Source organism: Ranitomeya imitator, chromosome 2, assembly GCF_032444005.1.
Source record: "Ranitomeya imitator isolate aRanImi1 chromosome 2, aRanImi1.pri, whole genome shotgun sequence".
Lineage (NCBI taxonomy): Eukaryota > Metazoa > Chordata > Amphibia > Anura > Dendrobatidae > Ranitomeya > Ranitomeya imitator.
This window is the reverse complement of record NC_091283.1, coordinates 602,810,097-602,833,550: the sequence shown is the minus strand read 5'-3', so window position 1 is coordinate 602,833,550 and position 23,454 is coordinate 602,810,097. Positions and strand designations below refer to the sequence as shown.

Below are 23,454 nucleotides of genomic sequence, written 5' to 3'. Positions count from 1 at the left end.
CACCCTAACCACATTTGTAATTAGCTAAATGCGTATTTTTATTTCACTTCCTGTGAGAAGAGTCTCAAATACGATGTCACAGGAGGCTGGTGCGGCACTCACTTCCTTGCAGCATCTATTTAATCTCCCGGAACAGGACATCATCGGAAAGCAGAAATGCTGTTACGTACTACAGTTTCTTGCAGTGCCTCCCTCTGAAGATGTCCTATATTCATGGTCACGGTGATAGCATTTGTGGGAGAGGTGAGGGCAGCACCAGCACTCTGTTACTATCTCCGCTACTGCTGCGTCTAACTATGGAACAAAACTGACACCAATGCCGCTCCCTAATGACGATTTGCTTGTGGCCAGTGCTATAAGCTGTGGGGGCGGTGCAGGCGTGACTCACTGCTTCTATCTCATCCCCCCCATCATTTTTCACAGAATCAGCTGAGGCAGACATAGAAAGTAGAAATAGAGTGCTAGCGCTGCGCTCACATCTCCCACAGATTCTATCTTCATGGGTCCAGGATATTTTTAGAGGGCAGCAATGCAAGAAACTGTAGTAAGTAACTGCAGCGCTGCATCCTGATGATGTTCTTTTGCAGGAAGGGAGATAGACACTGCAGAGAAGTGCAGCCTCAGCCTCCTGTAAAGTCCCATTGGAGACTCCTCTCAAAAGAAACATCACAGGGAGTGAAGTAAAAAGAAACACAATTATGAATTAGCTAGATAGGGAGAAGTCTAGGGTATTTTATACTAAAATCTAATTACAAAACCAGCTAGGATGTAAAGATAGATATTTTAGAAAGGACATTTTAGGTACCCTACTAACCCTTTAAATAATGTTATTTTATAGAGAAAGAATATACGAGAAATACACATACATATCAATGTCTGTTAGCAATATATAATAATTCATAGAGTAGAATTTTTCGGGCCCAAATTTTTTTTGCGAACATGATAAATATTAATTGTGGGAAAACTGCTTTAACTCTATGTCCAGGCAGCCATGTCTATAAATCATTATAACGAGGAAACATTATTATGCCATTAGGTCAACTTTATGAAATTAGGGTATTATTATGAGCAGACTCACAAAGGCTGCCTTGTCAGGTGAACAAAAAGATGTCAATGGTGACACTGTTAACATTATGATGTCAGAGTTGCCAAAGTCAGCATTATAAAGTCAGTTATGGAATGCTTACAATAATGATGTCATTGCATGGCAGTGTGTGTGATAGAGTTGCCATGGTCAATATTATGATGTCAGTGATCTCATTGTTAGTTTTACAGTTTCAGTGTTGGCATGAGCAGTCATACAGACACTGCGGGGACAAATCATTGAGAGGCATAGTGCATGCAAGTCTCGGTAAAGGGCTCATTGGAGTTCAATGTGCCAAATGAATCAGGAGGCACGCACGTGTGCATCATTGTAGCTCTCTGAGAATTGTGTATTAGATAGTAATACCTTCAGTAAATGTGGTAAATAGCACAATTTACATTTTTCCATCAATTCTCCAAGATACATTAACTTTTTGTTGATCTTTTTCTCTGATCGAATCAGACAATTGTCTTCGCGGTAACTGTAGCTCAGTGGAAATCATGTTGTACTCATGTGTCCCGGCTCCAGTGCCGGGTCTTGCATCCTTCCCTCTATGCTAGTCTGTGCTGGGTTACAGTGGTAGCCCTGCAATCACCCCTGATGTTATCGCCCTCACTCAGGCAGGAGCCCACTGCTTGAGTATTGAGAAAGCATAGTTCAGCAACAATGTGTCAGGAGTTAGCTTCACCTTCCATTTGGATCACCTCCAGCCTGGTGTATAATTACCGCTTCTGCTACTCCAGACGTCCATTGAGCGTCCAGCATTTTCTTCCATGCCCAGTCCAGCATCTATGGGTGCTGTCCACACTTACTATTCTGCTATCGCGATTACAGATTAGAAACTTCTCTTTAAAGTTCTTTACACCTTTGTCTCTGATAATAATGTATTGCACCTCTGCTGCAAGGTCCTGTTTGCGTCTCTGCTATTATCGAGCTACAAGTTCCACATTTGTTTTTGCTCATGAGCTGTGCTGAAACAAGCTTCAAGTTATAATCTCATTTCTGCTATCGCGGTAACTATTGCAAGGAACGCCTCTGCTTTTCCTGTATCGTATGAAAAAACACGGCACTAAGGATAGTCAATTGTAGGTGCTCAAGTAGGGCATCCAGCCCTTCATATCAAATGTTCAAAATAACTTGGCACTCAAAGATATTTTTGAAAAACATTATGTTCATTTATTGTGCATCCAGACAATGAATTGTTGTCGAACGTTTTCGGTCCAACAGAGGACCTTCATCAGAACAATCTGGTGCTCAGGGTCCGTTTTATATGTCAGGACTGTGCGTCCATGGGGTGCGACTGATAGTCGCCAAGGTTCTGCGCTGCTTGCCAGTGTGCAAGATCAGCGCTTCAGCTGTGTGCGAGCTAAGTCGCCAGGAGTACGCCAGCTTTTCTTGTCCATCTGCCATCCAACATGCCCTGCTGTTCTTGTGAGCACTGATCCACGTGTTGTCTGGCAAGTCCATGTCTGCTGCATCATCGCCTCTGGTCTGTGCTGTAAACCAGGTGAGCCCAACATGATGACAATAAGGGAAGAGTCACGTGGCCGTATAAGTCAGAGGGAGACTGCAACGCAATGCTCGGACTGGTCATCGGCTCTCTTGACTTGAGTGTGACAGCGTGTATTTCTAGGCAACTGTCACACTCAGGTCGGGAGAGCCGACAGCCAGTCCGAGCATTGCGTTGCAGTCCTCATCCAAGTTATATGGCTGTGTGATTCTTCCTTAACAGGTAGCATCATATTGTGAAGATGGTTATACCACTGCTGACATTTGGAGAGCAGTATTGTCATTATAGCATTTTTAATACATTTGGGTACGGTCAGACTCCACAGTATGATGATAATAATGTTGTCATATAATTAAAGGGTTTGGCTACTTAATTTTAACAAATGTGTTGGGTACATGATTGTCATTTTGTGAACAGGAGACATATGCAGAATGTCAGGAAGACCTCAACTAACAAGTCCCGGAGGAGAACCTGTAATACTTATTCAGTATATTAGTAAGCTGCCGTCACACTATCAGTATTTGGTCAGTATTTTACATCAGTATTTGTAAGCCAAAACCAGGAGTGGAACAATTATAGGAAAAGTATAATAGAAACATATGCACCACTTCTGTATTTATCACCCACTCCTGGTTTTGGCTGAGAAATACTGATGGGAAATACTGACCAAATACTGAACGTGTGACGGAAGCCTAAGTGCTACAACATCCTGTAAGCAGTATATATGTTATGTGTTGAGAGAATTAATGTATTTGTCATTCCCAGCACTATGATTAGTACTGTAACATTATTGTTATATCATTTTTATTACAATACTTTTAGGATTTTGATGCGATGCATAGTATGATGGTATTAATTAAGATGTCAAGGTTGTAATCACAACATTATGAATACCAGGCTCTACCATTTAGGCATCTGATTGATGCATACATTAGCAGATGTATTACTGATGGATAACCTCTGTAGACGATGATGGTATGAATGAGAGCGTATTATAAACTATCAGCACATAATGCATCTGAGAGATCCAAAGGAAACTGGTGCAGAAATAGAGAAAGAAAACCCAGCCAGTCTATGGTGTAGTATGTGACTGCATGCAGATAATGATTCCAAAAGGAAGTGAGAAATAGGCTCACCAAATAATACAATGTCTAACTCCAACACATTTACAAATTAAAAAAAACTGCAGGGGCATAAATAACTAAAAACATAATCACAAGCCTTTTTTAGCAGTTTTTAAAATTTCTCAGGAAAAGTGCATTCTGCATGTAATAGTTGTGAAAAACGGGACACTTAAACACACTGCATGTTATACTAAAAATATTTAGAATTGAGAGTCCTCAGTGGTTGATACCTTTTAATGGCCAACTGAAAAGATGGTAACAAATTGCAAGCTTTCGAGACTAAAGATTTCAAATGGACATGCATGTTATACTGTAATGTATTCTTACACGAGGACACTAGATGGCGATAGTGATATGCAAATGCTTCATATAAACCAAAGACAAGGACATCCATGATTTGGTCACAAATAGGAAGAAAAACTGTAAATAAACAAGGATGGAGTGCAAAATATTTGTGAGTCGTCCTACCTGGGCAGCGGGGTACTCAGTACCGGGTCCGGTATTAAAGGGGATGACACAGTGGCTGCGACCCGGTGTGTGGCCCTGGGCGCCCACTTGAAGAGGAAAGGTATTTTAAGGGGAATGTGGATATAGTTCGTGACGCCACCTGTGGTGTTCTGTCAGTAGGGACCGAAGCTGCATAAAGGGGTCCTCTGGGGTGATGTTGTTGCAGCAAGATGGTAACACTTTCCACAGGTGAAGCGGGGTCCCCAGGGCTTCCCAGGTGTAGGGCACCGATGGTGTGGTGGATGGTGTGGTGAATAACGAGGACACAGGTTTGCCATCTTTACCTGGTTTACTCTAGGCTTCAGGCAACCGCAGTCCTAGGCACCAGATCACAGGACAATCAGGGTCCGGCCGGCTTGGAAGCGAATCCAGAGTCCCCTTCACCAGGTGGAGATGAAAGCCTTCCTCAAAGCGCAGTGGTGTTGTAGCCCCTTACTGCCTATGGCCTCTGATAAGGTCCTCACAGTTCTTCTCTGTCCCCCATATAGGTTAGGACACAACCCGTATGACAGGTGAACTGGGCCTTTTTACAGGGTCTCCTGGCTGTAAGGCGGACAGGTAACTTGCAGTTCAGCTGTCCTGCTGGTTTCTGCTGTGTCCCTTAAGAGTCCGACACGGCCTCGCTCTTCCGGCTACCGGAATCTGCGCTAGCCAGGGAGGTAGCCAAATTACTGCTCTGCTCCCCTGGTGTCACTCTCCTGTGCCTTTTCTCTCCTGCACACTTTCCACAAGTTGTTCTTTCCTTCTCAGTTTCCTTTTTCTGCCAGGAGCTGCAGACCCCCACGTCTGCTCAGCTGTTCTATCGTACCAGCTCCGCCTCAGCTGATGTTCCACGACAAGCTCTCTTCTGGCAATCTCTCTCTCCAGGGGCTGTAGTACCTCAGACTACAGGGCCCCTTCAGACCTTCTGACACTCTATGTCTGTCTGCTCTCTCCTCTGTCTCTCTGACAGGAACTGACCTCTTTCCCTCCAACCAGAATGTATTTATAAGGGAGTTCACCCACAACCAGGTTTAGAGCTCCCACTTCTGGCCTGGAGTGTGAATGTGATGTATGTAAGATTTACCCGGTGAAGGCTATCCTTCATTGCTCCCAAGCGTGACATCCCTCTCCCCATAGGGAAAGCAATGCCACTCTGATGACCAGGACCCTGGGGCGCCACATTTGCACATTACTTTTTACTAGATATAAATTCCATCATTTGTGGGTATCCATTGCTATATATTCCTCCCCCATAAATCAATAGTGGACATCTCGGTGGCTCAGTGCTTAGCACTGTTGTTTTGTAGCTCTAGGGTTCAAATCCCACCATAGACAACAAATGCAAGGAGTTTGTATGTTCTCCCTGTGTTTACCTGGGTTTCCTCTGGGTACTCTGGTGTCCTCCCAGACTCCAAAGCCACGCTGATAGGGAATCTAGATTGTGAGCCCCATTGGGGACAGTGATGATAATGAATGTAAAATGCTGTGGAATATGATAGCGCTATATAAGCAATGCAAAATAATAATAAATAGTACATGAGAAAATGACAAACTTTAAAATACATCTTATTGTAAAAATCTGCTTTATTTCTTCTTCTGGACTGATCATTCTCAAAATTCTTATTTCCCAATTACTGAGATAGGAGATGACAGTTGGTGCTCATAAGGTTCCATGGAGAACTGTAACTGACGCTTCAGGAAGGCTTGCAGCAGAATGTTTGTGTCTTCTTCTAGCTCTCTCCTCCACTCTTCGCGCCATAGGATTTGAAAAACACCAGTTGTAATTTCCTATCTCAGTAATGGGAAAATCTGTATTCATTGAATACAGATTTTGCCTACTAATCGATAAGTGAAAGACCAATCCAGGTGGAGACAGAAGCAGATTTCTCTGATAAGATATATTATAAAGTTTCTTATTTTTATGCATACTATTTATTTCTGAAATAAAAATTAAAATAACAATTATTCTTTAATAAAGAATGTTGGCAATCATTCTGAACTACAGATATACTAGATTTCTGATCTTTATCCGATAATCAGATCACGCACCCATACAAGTTGATATCATCCAAGTGCAGGCCAATCAACGAGAAGATGAAGAAATTAAGTTTTCTGTCTTCTCCGCACCTATAATGCGATTCTCGTATGCGGGAGAATCGGATCGCACTAAGATGACTAAATGTAGCCAATTCTACTGCATAGCTCTGTAACATGTTAATGTCTGTGGTGTTAGGGACCTAATTAACAGCATTACATCTCATTTTAATCAGTGCTTTAGCTTAAAAGAAATCATGTTAGATTAGTGAGGACTTTTCACCATTCCTTTCATGTCTGTTTAGTACATACTTGCATTTTGCATGTAATAACTATTCTTGGGCATATTCTGTTATAAATCCGAGTTGGACTGACCCTCTGTTATTCCTTTTTTAATATCCATGTATTTACAGAATAACAGAAGAATACAGTTCTACTAAAAGTTTCTTCAGAATGGTTATTTCACGGACGATACAAGTATTTACTAAATAAATGTCACAAGTGACAGGTCTGTTTAAGAATTTTTTTCAATTTTGGACATTATAAAGACACTGACAATTTTTAAAGATATCAAACATTATTTTTTGAGCTATACTTATTAGAACTTTCTCCGATTATCTCAGATTTAAATTGCTGTGGGACTGCAATAGGGCTTAACTTCACTCCTAATTTGCAAATTCATGCATGGTTGGAAGAATGATATTTATATATACTCCAATCTTTTTTCCCAATTTTCTTTTTCCGCCTTCCTAATTTCACAGTAAAGTAAAATAATTGCTTAGACCTTGAACATTTTATTTTTCTAAAATAAAAGATAATTTAAGAGGTTTATTAGAAACTGCAAAAAAAAAAGCCCGCACATTAACATTAATGTTAGGCTTATAGAGCTGAAATTCCAGAAAGAAACATTCTACTGCTTTGGATTTCAACCATTTCTAAACTATTGTCTTTGCCCAATCTGCAAAACAGGTAGCCTTAAAGGAGTTCTCTGGCCTTAGGCTTTCAAGTCTGTAGTCACTTTTTGTGACTGCAAATGTGACGCTAAGTAACTTCTCATGGCCAAGCCGTGAGTCAGGATAGTCAAGGGTCCAAGGTCACATTACCAGGAGGATAGTGGATCAGATCAGAATGGCTTAAACAGAGTGATGGTCGGAAGGCAGTCCAAGGTCAGGCAACGAAAGATCTATAAACGTTACGCAAGGCACAGAGAGACAAACCACACAGTAGCTAAATGTACTGTATGTCTGGCAGAGGTCTGGGAGAAACAGCCCAGTTAAGTAGTCTGGTAATCAGCTGAGATAATGAACACCTGGGGAGACAGCCCAGTCTCAGATGAAAACACTGACAACTCAGCCTGCCCCTACACCAGACTGGATGACTGAGCTGTCAGTCAAAGTACTGATACCTTCAGCAGGCCCTGTACCAAATTGGACAGCTGAGCTGTCAGTAACTGCATCTCAGACACACTGAGAGGTGGAACCGTGACAGCAAACTTGTAAAACCTCACATTGCATGCACTGCATACTGTGAGGACTCTCTCGTGTTGGCACCAGAAGCAAGGGCGCGTTACTGCAACATGCTAACTAGATGAAAGCTGCCTTGGTTAATGCAAGTGAATTGAGTGAGGCCAGACACAGTCTATTCAGAATGTGGCAGGAAGTACATAGATGAGTGACTGCAGCCTAAGGCTGGACAACTCCTTTAATATAAAAATGTCAAAAGTTAAAAATTGGATAATCTTCTCAAGGGATCCTATCATCTGCAAGAAATTTACTGATAAAACGAAGCAGATCTTCAAGTGTGTTTGGACGATGCAGATTTCTTATAAATTTTGGGTGAATATTCTAAACTGAACATGAGAAATAATTTCTAGTACGATACTTGTAAATAGGCCTTTGCTAAATCCTACTAACAAACAGCAATTAATCAATAACAGATCCTGTAAAACTCCCATTAAGAAAATTATCACTTGTACCCACTTAAAACAGAAAATCATGCTGTTCAAATGTAAGAGGAAGCAGTGATACCCCTGAAGAGCCCTTGTGTGATGTGATATTAGTGAGGAAAGACTGACATCTGCTGGTCAGGAGAAACAAAATGGAACCAACTTGTATCAGAAGAATTACAGAGGGAGCAAATTCTTGTGCTGGATCTGGTCAGGTGACTCGCACAACGTAGTTCCTGGATATAAAAGCCCTGAGCGACAAATCGCAGGGGGATTTGAAACCAAGGAGAGAGGAGCAGACGCGGACCAGATATGGTGCTGAGACCAGCGTGACAACCTCAGCGGAAAGTCTATGCCACTAAGGTACCAGTCATCACCTGACAAGGTCCAGATTACGCCTGGTGAGACTCAGGATCCCGAACTGTGCCGGTCAAGACCCAGAGTTCAGACTTAACTGGTCAAGACCAGGATCTGCACCCTACGCCAGTAAAGTTCCATAGTTCAGATGACACTTGTCAATGATCAAGACTCAGTCCTTCCCACCCTAGGCCCAGGAGACATCCACCGATGGTCAAGCACTGAAGATCTGGGAGTGGGCAGCGATCAGAAGAGTACGCCTGCAGTTGCAGGAGGAAAGCATGAGTGAGCAGGGCCGTCACTTCCAGCTATAACATACGGTATCGAGGCTGGCCTGGATTAGGACATCAGGTGGGGAGGAGGCCGCTTGATGTGTGGGAAGATCAGTGTGCTTTATGAGACTTCATCAGAAAGACTTGCCTAGCGAGAAAACCCGGTGAGCCCCACTAGGGCCAGAATTGCAGGAAAAACTTACGTGGTAACTCCTGTAAAGGGGCATTCCCTCCTTGTAAAGAGAACATTAGAATTAAGTAGTGAAGAACTTTCATTATTATTACAATTGTATAGTTATATGGTTCATTGTTGATTTACATTGTTTAAGAACACCAATTATCTTATAACAACTGTAAATTACACCGTTCACTGACTGTTCTTGACTCGTGTCCTCTGTGCATTGCATCCAGTCACCTGCATTACAAAAAAAATAAAAGAACAAAAAAATAATTCTTAAGCACCCTGATACAGACTGACGATTTTGCCTTTTCGAGTGTTAATGAATTGTGCTCTCAGGTAAGATACACCAAATTCATTAAGATGCGTGTTCATCTTAATTATTTGTCTCTTTCACAGCCAAGTATTTTCAAAACTACTTGATGAATCGTGGCCGATGTAACATAGTAACATAGTTATTAAGGTTGAAGGAAGACTTTAAGTCCATCTAGTTCAACCCATAGCCTAACCTAACATGCCCTAACATGTTGATCCAGAGGAAGGCAAAAAAAAACCATGTGGCAAAGAGTAAGCTCCACACTGGGGAAAAAAATTCCTTCCTGACTCCACATACGGCAATCAGAGTAGTTCCCTGAATCAATGCCCTATCAAGGTATCTAGTATATATAACCTGTAACATTATACTTTTAAAGAAAGTATGTGCTGTGTTTTGTCTCGGGTACCTACCGAAATGTGAACTCTTTAGGAATATAAGTCATCTTTGCAAACCCAATGGGGCACATTTATTGGTTTATGTCAGTTCCATGTATGACATCAACACCCAAAACCAGTCCTTCAGCATTAGTTTCAGATATTAAGCCCATTTAAATATAGTCACCCTGTTGAGCCCAGGGCTCTGATTCAAAATATCCAGATAGAAATACCCCATATAGTCCCACATATTCTATACTACATCTTTTACCCAATAATATATATTTTGCGTGGAAGGGTGCTTGAAGGAAGTAACATGATTTAGCTTAAATATGGTATGATTGGATTATTACCATTTTAAGTATTCATGATAGGTGCACCGGGAAAACGGGGCTGATTTGAACTCTTTCCTTTTGCCTTTCATGGTTCAAATTTGCATTGCTATCTTTGGAGGACAGGGACCCAGGTTCATTGAACAATCAATGTCCATTTAGCTTCTTGACCTGCAAACAATGAAGGACAAACTATGCAGATTGATTAAATACTTTAACAATGAGAGTAAACCTCATCTCACCCTGATTTGAGAATGATAGCTTGGAGGACAGTTGTGGGTATGAAAATGATCTCTATCCTTCTGCAATGACACTCTCTACAGAATTACAGCCAAGGCACTATGGCTCCATCAAGAGGAATACAGATTTGACCTTCTACAGGATGCCAGCTTCCTGAGCTTGTTGTTACCTCCTCTCTGTGGGTGCCTGCGAAAAGCGTGGTGCCACTGGTGGGGGTAGTCGGCCCTGTAAACCTGGAAGTTGCAGATGCTGCAATCCTGGCGAGCCAGCAGAAGGGTGTGACCCTGTAATTTGCATCATCTTGGGTATTTGCTGGGACTGTTCTATATGTTATTGCCTGTTGGTGGTTTAATAAATTATTGCTAGACTGTTTTACCCTCATCCTGTTTTATCTAAGTAGTATTTTGCCCATGGGAAAGGAGTGCGGGCATTCAGTGGGATGAGCCCTGGTCCATGCAGTCTTTCTTAAGACGGTCGCGCCAGCGGACGATAATACCCACTGATCCCCGTGTCTCACAGTCATCAATAAGACAAGCTTGGAAAGCATCTTTAAACACTTACTGACATATGATGTACTGGTACGTTATATGTCGGCTCCCTGACTTTGATATGGGCTCAGACGTTGAGTCAGCATCTCTGTCGGCAGATGATGGGTGAGCTATTCTGCCTCTAACAGCTTTGTGTGTCTCCAAGCTCTGCTCCCAGACACGGTGATGCACCGTTCTAACCGCCCATCGGTGCTCATGTGACGTGATCACAGTACGCCAATGAGTTGCTGTGACAGCCAGAGGTCTGCTGAAGACTCTCATGCCTATCTTAACAGTACTTCTGTGAAAGCATGATCGGATGTCCTCAGGTTCAAGGGGACTTGAGCACATACAATAAAAAAAGTTTTAAAAAATATGAAAAAAATATTTTATAAAATTCAAACCCCCTTTACCCTCTTTAAAAATGAAGATACATTTAAAAAATACATGAATTTGTCTCTCATGCAGCTCCATATATCCTGAAAATTTAAACCATTATGGCTCTTGGAAAATGGCGACACAAGTGAAATGTTTTTCTTTTCTACAAATTTCAGAATTTTTTTCCTCATTTAGAAAAAAAACAAAAACTATGCATGTTTGGTATCACCATAATCATACTGACCTGGAGAATCACATTGCCAGGTCATTTTTTACCATAAAAAGAACACTTTCAATAAAAAAAACCCAAGACACAATTGCAGAATAGCGCTTTTTTTGCTTTTTGTTCACACTTGGAATTTTTTCCTCGGTTTCCAGCTTATCACATGATAAAATAGATGGTGTCACTAAAAAGTACACTTAGTCCTGCAAAAAACAAGCCCTCACACTGTTATGACGACAGAAAAAAAAATTGGCTCTTGGGATAAGGGGAGGGAAAAAACGAAAATACAAAAATGGAAACTTGCCTGGTCGGGAATGAGTTACGTATCTATTTTTTGGAATTATTATCTGCATTTATTAAACTACTACACCAGACTGAAACAATACTAATGATAACTTGCATATAGGCAGGTGCAGCACAAACAAAAACTGATTTATGAATATAAGGTTGAGTTTTCAGCTGATGTTGAGAACTCAATCTTGTGTTCCTGAATGCTGAACACAATGAATGGTAGGAGTATTCTCGAGTGTGCTATAAAAGTCTATGCTATAATTGTGTTTGCAATTTCACTCCATGAACCATGAACTGATGCAGATTATACCATGCACATATCTTATTACCTGGCTTTATTATCCAAGAGATGTGAAATGTGATATCTACCCCCAGAGCCATTATGTGGCAATGTTCTTTTCAATCTCCTCTTGAGCATTAAATGGAACTTTTAACACTGAATATAATTTTCGCTCTGCAGGCAGCACGATCTAAACATATGATATCAAGCAGAAGGAACGGAGTTGATTGATATATAATAAGTCACTGTTGTCTTCGGAGTACAGAGGGCGGAGGAGGGACTTTATGATTGTCATCTTTCCTTTTATGCATACAGAGGTAGCTGATAATCACTGAATGGACCGCCCAATGGACTCCTAATTCCAATATGAGCACGTTATACTGAATCTTTACCCACAAAGCTACAGTATATATCAATCTTCTAAGCTCCTCCTGTTGTAGATCAGACTATATGTTCATATCCCCTCTAGCTATAGACAAATGACCATTGCTTACATTGATATGTTCATGCCATGTTGTTAAATGCCTCAAAAAAGGTTAATGGTTTGGCATTATTATTTGTTCAGATCAACATATATCACATTTTCATGCCACAAATGTTCAGATTATGTAATTTGAACATTAGAAAACCTGTAGGTTGCTAAAATAAATGCACTTATAGTAGTGGTTTGGTGGTTAGGTCCATCGATACACTCCTAGTATATGCTGGTGCAGCACTAGATTTGTCTTTCTCATTTTTGTTTTAGATGTTTTTATTTCTTCTAAGAAATTTGACATAATGACAAGATGCTCATTTTATCATCGAGTAGTGCTCTGCTGCACTATACTTCTTCACTAGAACAATGGTTCGAACCTGAATTTGAAAATTAATTTATCTAATTGATACATTTGCTTACATTTCAATTACTGTAAAATTTGCTTTATGTGATCTATACTAATTTTAGTAATATCCTTTGATTTGATATCATCATTAATGGAAATAAAGAATAATATTAAAATTATCGTTAGAGGCTTGGGCTGTGTGCACACGTTGCATTTTTTCTGTGCAGGTTCGTCACAAAACCTGAAGGGTTTCCTGATGCGAGTAAATGAGAAGTGTCATGCACACGTTGCTTATTTGTGACTTGCAGGTTAATATCTGCAGCATGTCAATTCTTTCACTGTTTTTGCTGCAGATTTCACTCATACCAACGAATGGGGAAAAATCTGCACCAAAAACGAAAGGAAAAAATGTATCAAAACCATGCGTTTTTGCTGCTGCAGTTTTCCTGCCAACAGATGCAGAAAGGGTGCCGACACTTCTGCACCAAATACTTAATGCGTGCACACGCCCTAAGTCTAACTCCGGCGCTTTTTTTTTTTCACCACTGGATTAGTATCGGTAACGTATATTCGGTGAGTGTAGTAAAATACTTACTGGTGTCTGTCTTCTACTGGTTCCATCAGTGCTCTCGTCCCTCTCCGCCACTCCGCCATCCTGTGACTTCGTTCTGAGTTTCATAAACTTACATTAAGAAGTGAAACACTGAAGTGAGCCGGCCAGTATCAAACTCTGGTCACATGGTTAAAGAAGAGAGCCGGAGTGGCGCTGGGAACAGCAGAAGAGGGCAAGCGGTAAGTATTTTACTACACTGGAAACATACATTACTGATTCCTATCTGGTGGTGAAATAAAAAATCCCTCGGAGTGGTTCTTTAAAAAATCTCTGTTGACCTGATATTGCAGACTACTGCAGGATCCTCTGATACGCCCCAGTTTCCGGCACAATAAGGTGTAAATTTCCAGTAAAAGCGGTTTGTAAGTCTACTACATAAGGTTTGATTGACAATTCTCTATTAAACCTTATTAATGGTAACCTCTGAATTTTCCGATTTTTCTTTTAGATTAGAAGTTACATTTAGTTAACAAAAAGAACCGTTAAACAGTATGTTAAGAATAAGCACCTCTAAAATGCATGCTAGCCGCTAAAATGTATTAAAAGGGTTTTCCATAAAAGCAAAATATTAAAGTTACTAATATTTTCCTCTCTCTCATATCAGTGGTTACTGTAAAATACCCAACCTCAATATTCAGACTGTCAAAATAGTAAAGAACAGTGAAAAATACCTCCCCTTCAATGTGTTGTTCTGACATTTTAAAATGGAAAACCCGATTAATCACTGTCAGTGCTACTGTCTAAATTGCATCACTACGAAGTATCTCCATGCTAAGTATCTACATGCACGATAGTATAACATGCTTCATTCAGCTCTGACAAAAGTCTCTGCAAGTCAAATCCCTAGCGAGTAAAAGAGTTCTGGAAAGCATGTTCTACTATCGGATGTATACTGGGATAGCACATGTAGGGTCAGACAAAATGCAAGGAGAAAGACTCGAAAATAAGAATGGGGTTATTGTTAAAGTGCCAATCCTCTTACATGTTAGTACTGTTAATTAAAAAAAACTGAAATAAAGGGTTCGCCAAAAGTAAATTTACAACTAGCTTAAATGTTGTCTGGAGTTATGTGAAATAATTCAAAATCTTAGTAGCTTTTAATGGGGTTGTCTTAGCACCATTGTTCAGGAGCGTACTCATCCCCAGCCTCCTGTTTGCCAAAAGTGGGAGGGGAGAGTGTGCTCCTGATTGATAGTTCAGAACAACAACATCGTCACATTAAAGCATGTAGAGAAATAAAAGCACCAAAAGGAACCATAGGGTAATAATAAAATACATTACTTCATTAAATTGCTAATAAAATTGTGCACAGCTTGTAGAGTGATGAATAGTGACAACAATTAGAAAAGATGGAATCGCAGGTCAGAGGTACACAAAGTAGGTTCAAATATGCCAAGTACAAAGTGATAGTTCATAAATATAGTACGGTAAGTACCTGATACATCAAGGGAAAAGTGAACCCATCAGTGAACATTGACTTGTGTATATATAAAGTTAGATAAGATAGGGTATATAGAACATGTAGATATATAAATACCTGAGACCTTTGGTGCCACCACCCCAACGCGCGTTTCAGCTGAAGTGCCTTCTTCCAGGGGAGACCCCGAAACGCGCGGTGGGGTGGCAGCAGATATTTATACAATCATCTACAAGTTCTATATGCCCTACCTTATTTAACTTTACATATACACGAGTCAATGTTCACTGATGGGTTCCATCTTTTCTGATTGTTGTCACTGTTCATCACCCTATCTTTTATTATTACCCTATGATTCCTTTTTGTGCTTTTTTCTCTATATGCTTTAACATGTTTCAACGCACTGAACCTGTTGGACTAATCCTTCTGCCTATCTATGCTTTTCCTCAAATATCCTCACAGTGCGGATCCTAACTTTGCAAGCAGAGGCAGCTTTGTGTTTGCAGCATGGGAGGAGAAGAGTGGCAATGAAGCTGGTTGGATCCAGTGATCCAGCCAACTTCAGAGCAGCGCTTACAAGTTCTGTAGAAAAGAGCTGTTAAGCCCTGCATTACTAGCCGATGAGATCGGCCTTGAGAACAAAGAGAATTTAAAAAACGAAGTTACTTGCTTTTTCACAAGAAACTTTTTAATTTTACTCATTTATAATATTGAGAAAACCCCTTGAACCTTATCGAGAATGTAAACTTTTGAACACAGTTTTTTTTGCTAATTGTCCCAATTACTTTTTTGAGATATCATTATATAGCAGTAAGAGCACTCTGCACTCCAAATTACCCACACAGACACATCTATAGTCCCCACTAAAGAGAATATGGCAGCAGACGGCATTCTGTTAGGCAGTGTGCTCACATACTCCTTCTGGTGGTGGCTGCAAACAGCTGGAATTTTACAGTATCTTCTACAGCCATGTCTATGCAGGGGCATTTGTGTATCCACATAAAAATGGAGCTCTATCTGATATATAGATATATTATCTCCTTCTTGAAAATGGACACAACATTATGTCCTCACTGTGGTTTTATTAAAGCATAAAATACGATTGTGTAACCAGTGGATGGCATGGGCTGGGGAGCTGTGCCATGCCATCTGTAGTGGGGGCTGGCTGTCTTATATAGCTGTTGCACTACACTGGCCAGGATCTATAGTATTTATGATCCTGTTGGATTAACCCCTTTGATGCATTAAAAGCAATTGAGGCATTTACGAGTTTGACGCGGTCGTGCGTTTTCAGGTAGACCCACCCTTAAACTGTCCAGTAATAATTACTCCGATAATTATTTTAGCCTGCTCAACCCATGACCCACAACCAACCAAAAACAAAGAGTTGTGAGCTACTATCTCTCATGGTCTTGGGTCACTTTTTATCCTACAGTTAATCCTAAAATGCCTTGTAGATTAGAAATGTAATATACCCTACATACTATTGCTTGGCCTAATCTAACAGGGGCATTGTGTCATTGTGTGAGCAGTACTAATGACAGATCTTCCAGTTTCTAAGCATTTTTGGCCAGTAAAATTGTTTGGTTACATGATGTGCCTAGATCTATTATATTTTAGAAAATTGACTTTTGGAGAACCAATTGTAAGTTAAGTTTATAGTAATGGTAAGTTGTTTTACCATCTTTCCCCTGACAACTAATTTGCTACCTATCCATGCACAAAGAGACTACAGTATCCATGCCTCTAATAAGCGGCCATCTCAGCAAGGGAGTGAGCGCCTGTCAAAAGTCAAGCAGCACTCAAAATTTTTTTCAAAGACTACCGACCGGCCAGCTCTTTCTCCTTACTCCTTCTCTTTTTCTCCATCCTGCGCAGTCTTTTCTCTTCTCTTCTCTTGGCCTCTTCTTCCTCTTGGTGCTGTCGACATTTGTGAAAATTCTCCACCACCACCCCCACAAACATATTCAGGACAAAGAATGCAACAATCAGCAGGAAGGATATGAAGTAAAGGAGCATCCAGGGGTTGTAATTCATCACTGGCTGAAAAGAACAGACATCATATTAAACAGGTCGAGAGACTGGAAGGGTGCAATAAAGACCCAGGCGAGTTATTTTCACAAAAATACACAAATGACTTTATTTTATGGAGCATTCTCTTTTATATCATTTAATATATATATATATATATATATATATATATATTTTTATATATATATATATATATATATATATACACACTATAAATATAATTAGCTCTGCTAAAGTATATAAATTATCTGCAAAATTAATATAAGGGACAAAACATCTGCACGCGTCATACTCGCTACTAGTTAGAATATGGCTAGCATCGCTTTATGACTAATTAGACACATTGTCGTAGTTACTGGAGACATCTTTGTACCATAATTCTCCAATTATAATTTCCTACCTTAGGAGGGAAACAGCTATGTCCTAGAAGTTATTCTTTTGGGCTGTGATTTTGTTGGATACTTGGTTCCCCCCATATATCAAAGGGAATTTTTTTTTTTTAAATGGACGAAGAATAAGAAATTATTAATAAACATCTGATTCATCTCCTGCTGCTTCAGCGCTGGTCATCCGCTGTTCCCCACTGGTACTTGTTTACCGTACTTATTTTATTTATTTACATCGCACTCATCACCAGCAGTCGTGTAGCCAATCACTGGTCTGATTGGCTGCAGCGGTCATATGGATGTACATAATGTCATCGCTGCAGAGAAGTGAACGGGGACCGTCGAGGACCACTGCAGCATTGATCCCACATTGGAGGATTGAATGGGTGATTCTTGGTTAATATTTTAACACATTACTCTCTTTTAAAGTTAATCATTGGGGAACATTATAGAAGGAAATTCCGTGATCAACTCATTGTCCTTTTTTTTCTAGAAATATGTATATCAAGCATATTGGGGCAGAAATGGTGTAAACACAGTCAAACACACAAGTGAAAAAATCTATGTCTGGTAGTTAATAAGCAGTTTGCCAACCAGACTTTCGTGGGAATAGATCAGGAGTAGAAGTGGTATTTTATGTAATATTCATTGTAGTTTCTCAAGATTTTAAAATAAGATAACCACATTGCAGCAAATAATGGTATGCAATACCAGACACTCTATTACTTCATAATGTAGTACCTGCTGGTCTACCCCAACTGCATCCAGTCCATCATACATGATGTCAACCCATCCATCTTTGGACGCCAGGACAAACAAAGACATTAATGCCTATTAAGACAAAAATGAGACACACTTTTCTTACCAACAATAGTACATACCTCAAGGCATCAATATATACAATGGAAAAAGAGAAGATAAGAACTGCACAGATATCCATTTATAAAGCAGGAATGTAAATGTTACTATCTATATGCTGCATAATTAACGACATTGTCTCCTATATATAGTTCTGCCAGACTTGGTGTCACTTGATATCTTCTATAATGTGAATGGGAGGAACATGTTCATAGTTAGCACTGTGAATTATCAGTAGATGTGGATTTATGAATTGCTTTACAGATTTATCAAAGTTTCGTATTTTTAACCCATTCCCAACGTGGCCAATTTCCTCTTTTTTCTCCTCTTCTTCCAAGAGCCATAACTCTCTTTATTTTTCTGTCCACATAAACATGTGATGTCCTGTTTTTTTGTAGGACAAATTGTACTTTTGAATGACACCATTCATTGTACCTTTATATTGGAAAACGGGAAAGTCCAAGTGTGGTGAAATTGTGAAAAACCCCTGCAACTCTTCCATTGTTTTTTGGACATTGTTTTTAGGAAGAACATTGTGTGATTAAAATTACTTGACAATAGACACGTGGTCAAAATTATTGGCACCCCTCGTTTAATGACAGAAAAACCCACAATGGTCACAGAAATAACTTGAATCTGACAAAAGTAATAATAAATAAAAATCTATGAAAATGAACAAATGAAAGTCCGACATTGTTTTTCAACCAGGCTTAAACAGAATTAAAAAACAAACAAAAAAAAGCTCATGAAATGGGCCTGGACAGAAATGATGGTACTCCTGAAAATAATGTGACAAAAGGGACATGTTAAATCGCGGTGTGTCCACTAACTAGCATCACAGGTGTCTACAATCTTGGAATCAGTGAGTGGGCCTGTATATAGGGCTACAGATACTCACTGTGCTGTTTGGTGACATGGTGTGTATCACACCAGGGCCGGTTTTAGGTAAAGTGGGGCCCTAGGCAAAGTTTAAAATAGGGCCCCAAATGCTAACATATTTCGCATCACACAGAAGCATTTCGGTTGTATTTACATGCGCTGATCTCAGGCCGCTAAACGAGTGTGATCGACAATACTGAAGTCGTTGGACGCTTGTTTCTCGGCCTCTTTCCACCATTTGAGAAAGAATGATGGGGACAGAACGATCACTAATAGATCACCATACAGTATCATGTTATCAGCAGTACATCTACTGTTTACACCGGCGATGTGCTGCTGAGAACAATGATTTTTATTCTAGCATAAACAATCCAATCACCCAATGAATATGCAGCATTTTGCTTGTTTAGTATAATACACCCCATACTCCTCCATATACAGTATTATAATGTGAACCACAGTCCTCCATATTGTAAAATGCACTCCGCATAGTCCTCCATATAATAAAATGTGCCCCATAGTCCTCCATATAGTATAATACACTCCTCATAGTCCTTCATATAGTATTATACACTTCCCATAGTCCTCCATATAGTATAATACACTCCTCATAGTCCTCCATATATTAAAATATACTCCTTAGTCCTCCATATAGCATAATACACTCCTCACAGTGCTCCATATAGTATAATACACCACCATAGTCATCCATGTAGTACAATTCACTTTCCATAGTATAATGCACCCCATAGTTCTTCATATAGTATAATGTATTCCCCATAGTCCTCAATACAGTATAATTCAGCCCACATATATTATAATGCAGCCACCACCCCACAGAGTATAATGCAGCCACCCCACTGAGTATAATGCAGCCACCCCACAGAGTATCATGTAGCCTCCCCATAGAATATAATGCAGCCCCCCATATAGTATAAGGTAGCCCCGAACAGGATATAATACAGGCCACCTCCACATAGAATATAATGTAGCCCCATCAAAGAGTATGATGCAATCATCCCTCATAAAATCTAATAAGGCCCACCACAGAATATAATGCAGCCCCCCATAGTATATAACACAGCCTCCTCCATAGAATATAATGTATAAAGTACCCCCCCAAATATGTAACACAGCCACATAGTATATAACACAGCCTCCCCCATAGAATATAATATACCCCCATAGTATATAGCACAGCCCACATAGTAGTATATAGCACAGCCCACATAGTATATAGAACAGCCCACACAGTAGTGTACAGCACAGCCCACAAAGTAGTATACAGCACTGCCCACACAGTAGTATACAGCACAGCCCACACAGTAGTATACAGTACTGCCGACACAGTAGCATACAGCACTGCCCACACAGTAGTATACAGCACTGCCCGCACAGCAGTATGCAGCACAGCCCACACAGTAGTATACAGCACAGCCCACACAGTAGTATACAGCACTGCCCACACAGTAGTATACAGCCCTGCCCACACAGCAGTATGCAGCACAGCCCACACAGTAGTATACAGCACTGCCCACACAGTAGTATACAGCACTGCCCACACAGTAGTATACAGCACAGCCCACACAGCAGTATGCAGCACAGCCCACACAGCAATATACAGCACTGCCCACACAGTAGTATACAGCACAGCCCACACAGTAGTATACAGCACTGCCCATACAATAGTATACAGCACAGCCCACACAGCAGTATGCAGCACAGCCCACACAGTAGTATACAGCACAGCCCACACAGTAGAATACAGCACAGCCCACATCCCCCCTTCCCTCCCCTCCTCTCCCCTCCCGAGAATGGCCCCGCAGTCCAGTAAAAAAACCAAAAACACAAGCTCCTCACCTCTTCTCGTGCCCGCGCTGTCTGCTCCCTGCTCCTGTGTCGGCGGCTGCCGCCGCACTGCCTACCAAACAGTGAGTGCGCGATGATACGCACCCACAGTGTCACAGGCAGAGCGGGGAATGATGGGAGAAGGAGCATCAGGTGACGCTCTCTCCTCCATCATTGCTTTGAACTGTATCGGCAGACGCCGGTATAGTTCAATGTGGCGGGGGACTCGGCGCTGGTGCCAGGCGGGCCCCCCTGCCTCACAGGGGCCACATAGCGGCTGTGTGACTTGCTGCTAGCTGGGGGAGCGGGGGCCCCAGGCAGCTGCCTGTCTGCCTGCCCCTAACGCCGGCCCTGTATCACACTCAACATGAACCAAAGGAGGCGAAGGAAAGAGTTGCTCCAGGAGATTGGAAAGAAAATTATAGACAAACATGTTAAAGGTAAAAGTTATAAAACCATCTCCACGCAGCTTGATGTTCCTGTGACTACAGATGCACAGAAATTTAAGATCCATGGGACTGTAGCCAACCTCCTTGGACGTGGCTGCAGGAGGAAAATTTATGACAAATCAAAGAGACGGATAATACGAATGGTAACAAAAGAGCCTAGAAAAACTTCTAAACAGATTAAAGGTGAAATTCAAGCTCAAGGAACATCAGCGTCAGATTGCACTCTCTGTCGTTGTCTGAGCCAAAGTGGACTTCATGGGAAACGACTAAGGAGGACACCATTGATGAAAAAAAAATCATAAAAAAGCCTGACTGGAAATTGCCAAACTACATGTTGACAAGCCACAAAGCTCTTGGGAGAATGTCATATGGACAGATGAGACAAAAATGGAAATTTTTGCAAGGCTCATCAGCTCTATGTTCACAAACGGAAAAGTGAAGCATATCAAGAAAAGAACACTGTCCTTACTATGAAACATGGAGGAGGCTCTGTTATGTTCTGGGGCTGCTTTGCTGCATCTGGCACGGAGTGTCTAGAATTTGTGCAGGGTACAATGAAATCTCAAGACTATCAAGGGATTCTAGAGAGAAATGTGCTACCCAGTGTCAGAAAGCTTGGTCCTAGTCGCAGGTCATGGGTCTTGCAACAAGATAATGACACAAAACACACAGCTAAAAACACCCATGAATGACTAAGACAAAAACATTGGACTATTCTGAAGTTGCCTTCTACACTATGTTCCAAATTATTATGCAAATGACATTTTTATCGGATTTTCCTAAATGGTCGGTGCAAATGACAGTCAGTCTAATAAAAGTCATCACCCGTTAGAGTATACATCGAATTTTATTGAAGAAACCTCCCAATGATAACAGTATAATCTCCAAAATGAATAAAAACTCAAAATGCACTGTTCCAAATTATTAGGCACAGTAGAATTTCTAAACATTTGATATGTTTTAAAGAACTGAAAATGCTCATTAGGAGGTCACATTCACTGAACAAAAAAGCTATTTAACTCCAAAACATCCTAACAGGCCAAGTTACATTACATAGGACCCTTCTTTGATATCACCTTCACAATTCTTGCATTCTTGAGTATTTGGAGAGTTTCTGCTTGTACGTCTTTGCATGAAGTCAGAATAGCTTCCCAGAGCTGCTGTTTTGATGTGAACTGCCTCCCACCCTCATAGATCTTTTGCTTGATGATACTCCAAAGGTTTTCTATAGGGTTGAGGTCAGGTGAAGATGGTGGCCACACCATGAGTTTATCTCTTTTTATGCCCATAGCAGCCAGTGACTCAGAGGTATTATTTGCAGCATGAGATGGGGCATTGTCATGCATGAAGATGATTTTGCTCCTGAAGGCACGTTTCTCCTTTTAGACCATGGAAGAAAGTTGTCAGTCAGAAACGCTATTAACTTTACAGAGGTCATTTTCACATCTTCAGGAACCTTAAAGGGCCCCACCAGCTGTTTCCCCATGATTCTGGCCTAAAACATGATTTCTCCACCTCCTTGCTGACGTCGCAGCCTTGTTGCGACATGGTGGCCATCCACCAACCATCCACTTCTCCATCCATCTGGACCATCCAGGGTGGCTCCACACTCATCAGTAAACAAGACTGTTTGAAAATTAGTCTTCATCTATGTGTGGGCTCACTGCAACTGTTTCTGAACACTGTTTAAGGGTGGCTGAACAGTAGGTTTAAGCACCACAGCAAGCCCATGAAGGATCCTACACCTTGAGGTTCGAGGGACTCCAGAGGCACCAGCACCTTCAAATAACTGTTTGCTGCTTTGTAGTGGTATTTTGGCAGCTGCTCTCTTAATCCAATGAATTTGTCTGGCAGAAACCTTCCTCATTATGCCTTTATCTGCATGAACTCTGCCTGTGCTCTGTTTCAGTCACGAATCTCTTCACAGTATGATGATCACAAATTTTTTGTGAAGTATCTAATTTTTTCATACCTTGTCCAAGGCATTGCACTATTTAACACTTTTCAGCAGCAGAGAGATCCTTTTTATTTCTAATATTGCTTGAAACCTTTGGCCTGCTTAATAATGTGGAGCATCATTTTTAAGTAGTTTTCCTTTAATTAGAATCACCTGGAAAACTAATTATCACCTGTTTAAGATTGATTTCAGTTATCTATTGAGCCCTGAGACACAATACCATCCACAAGTTTATTTGAAA

General features: G+C 40.8%; 1 protein-coding gene across 3 annotated transcripts in view; it reads right to left on the bottom strand.

Moving 5' to 3' along the window:
- CACNA1G (calcium voltage-gated channel subunit alpha1 G) overlaps positions 1–23,454 on the bottom strand; it is a 501,367-nt gene that overhangs the window by 126,938 nt on the left and 350,975 nt on the right. For 2 of the 3 annotated variants that reach the window (XM_069752407.1, XM_069752405.1), the window contains exons 24-25: positions 17,964–18,053; positions 16,656–16,848 (exon numbers count right to left, since the gene is read on the bottom strand). In XM_069752407.1, coding sequence (XP_069608508.1) covers positions 16,656–16,848; positions 17,964–18,053 — 283 coding nt within the window. Of the gene's footprint in view, positions 1–16,634; positions 16,849–17,963; positions 18,054–23,454 lie in introns of all 3 variants that reach the window. The other variant, XM_069752406.1, reaches the window with a different exon arrangement.